Here is a 2,050-nt window from a genome sequence, read left to right on the forward strand (position 1 = left end):
CCTCGCTCCTCTGGACACATGCCTTCACGGTCCTTCTCCAGCTGTTACGGTCTTCAGCCACCGCCTCCCAACCTGCTGGGTCGATGTCGCCTGCCCTCTTGTCTCGTTTGCAGACGTCCCTATAGCGTAGGACAGGTCTTCCGGCAGGTCTGGAACCAGTGGCAAGCTCGCCATAAAGGATGTCCTTGGGGATTCGCCTGTCATCCATTCGCCTGACGTGGCCGAGCCACCGCAGACGGCGCCGGGTCAGGAGTGTAAACATGCTGGAGATGCCTGCCTGGTCAAGGACTTTATTTGGTACACGGTCTTGCAACGTGATGCCCAGAATTCTCCGGAGGTTACGCACGTGAAAGGTGTTGAGTCTGCGTTCTTGGTGAGAGTAGATGGTCCATGTCTCGCTGCCGTAGAGCAGAGTGCTGAGCACACAGGCTTGGTACACCTGCATCTTGGTGCTGATGGTCAGCATGGGACTGTCCCAGACCCTCTTTGCCAGGCCATGGCAGTAGCCGCTTTGTCAATCCGCTTGTTGAGTTCGGCGTCCAGGGAGAGGCTACTGGAGATGGCGGAGCCGAGGTAAGTGAAGTCCTCCACGATCTCGAGTCTGAAGTCACCAGTGGAGATGCTTGGGGTGCTGCTCACGTCCTGGCCCATGACGTCAGTCTTCTTCAAGCTGATAGTCAAGCCCAACTCTCTGCATGCTTGGGCGAAGTGATTGATGAGTCGCTGGAGTGCCTCTTCAGTTGTCAGAGCTGCGTCGTCTGCGAAAAGCATCTTGCGTATGAGAACCTGTCGCACTTTGGTTTTAGCGCGAAGATGAGCCAGGTTGAAGAGACTGCCATCGCTTCTGGTGTGGAGATACACTCCGTCCTCTGACTGGCTGAAGGCACAGGACAGCAGTAGTGAGAAGAAGACGCCGAAGAGTGTTGGGGCCAGCACACAGCCTTGCTTCACCCCGCCACCCCGCCACTGCCACTACTACTGGTGACAACTACAGTTGGCTAACCATCACAGACTAAATACCATCGACTCCCCCCCCCCCCCCCCCACCCCCCTGCCTCAGGCAGACCCCAAAGTTCACAAGGACTCATCCCTGTGTATTCTCATTCACCCTTGTGTGCGAACACATACCCGCATGGCGCACATTTACGTGAGCACGCGCACGCACGCATGAGCGCACACACATAGGCACACACACATGCGCATACACACGCAAACACACATTCACACTCACATCCGGGCGTCAACGAGGCTGAAAGAGGCAGACGCCTGTAGTGCTGGTCAGGAATTGGAGCAGCACTCCCATTGAAGTAGATGAGCCATGACTGTGTGGATCCAATCTTCCCCTTTGAGTCCACTGCACACTCACCGCCGGGAAGACGCCAGCCACGGGCGAAACAAAAACACCTGTGATGAGAATCGAACCTGTGTTCTTCCAGTCGTCAGTCCGCGACGCTAACCACTTCGCCACGGCGGCTGGTCAACATGAACGTTTTGTCAGAGTGACGAAGCAAGAAGGGACGGGTTGATTAAGGGGTCCTCACACGTACCAAGTTTCCAGACTGGTGTCAACTACACAGGAAGGAAAGGCGGGCTTGACAGCTTTCCATTGACCTTTCCGAATTACCGACGCAGCGAAGTTTGAAAGAATAGGTTAGGAACAGGCTCTATTTCGGTTATGTGCCCCTAGAACATACATCCTGCTGTCGCCCAATCAGAATCACGCTTAGAGGCTTCCTTCGGAGTGTCGAAAGACTACTGGAACATGTCAGTGTACCTTTTCATGTTACGCTTTCTTTGACTGGTGATGGCAGTCGGCAAGGGGAAGGCACTGTACTCTGATTTTCTTCGTTCCACCCAGGTGGGAATGGGTACCTGACTTTCAATCAGGGGAGGTTAACTCTCTCCATACGAACGGCGTAAGAGACGACGTTAACAGCGTTTCTCCCCAATTACCATCATCACAATATTACAAGCGGAAGGCTCTTTCACTGAAGAGGTGAATGTTGACAAAGAATACCACAATTCTGACGACGGAAGCTAAAGGTTGGAT

The 2,050-nt window shown here is 54.0% G+C and overlaps 1 protein-coding gene across 1 annotated transcript; it reads right to left on the reverse strand.

Moving 5' to 3' along the window:
• Nucleotides 1-459: 459 nt before the first annotated feature.
• On the reverse strand, nt 460-771 carry LOC143296668 (uncharacterized). The gene has a single exon (XM_076608699.1). The coding sequence runs from the start codon at nt 769-771 to the stop codon at nt 460-462; it is 312 nt and encodes a 103-aa protein (XP_076464814.1).
• Between the last annotated feature and the right edge of the window lie 1,279 nt (nt 772-2,050).

Source organism: Babylonia areolata, chromosome 21, assembly GCF_041734735.1.
Source record: "Babylonia areolata isolate BAREFJ2019XMU chromosome 21, ASM4173473v1, whole genome shotgun sequence".
NCBI lineage: Eukaryota > Metazoa > Mollusca > Gastropoda > Neogastropoda > Buccinidae > Babylonia > Babylonia areolata.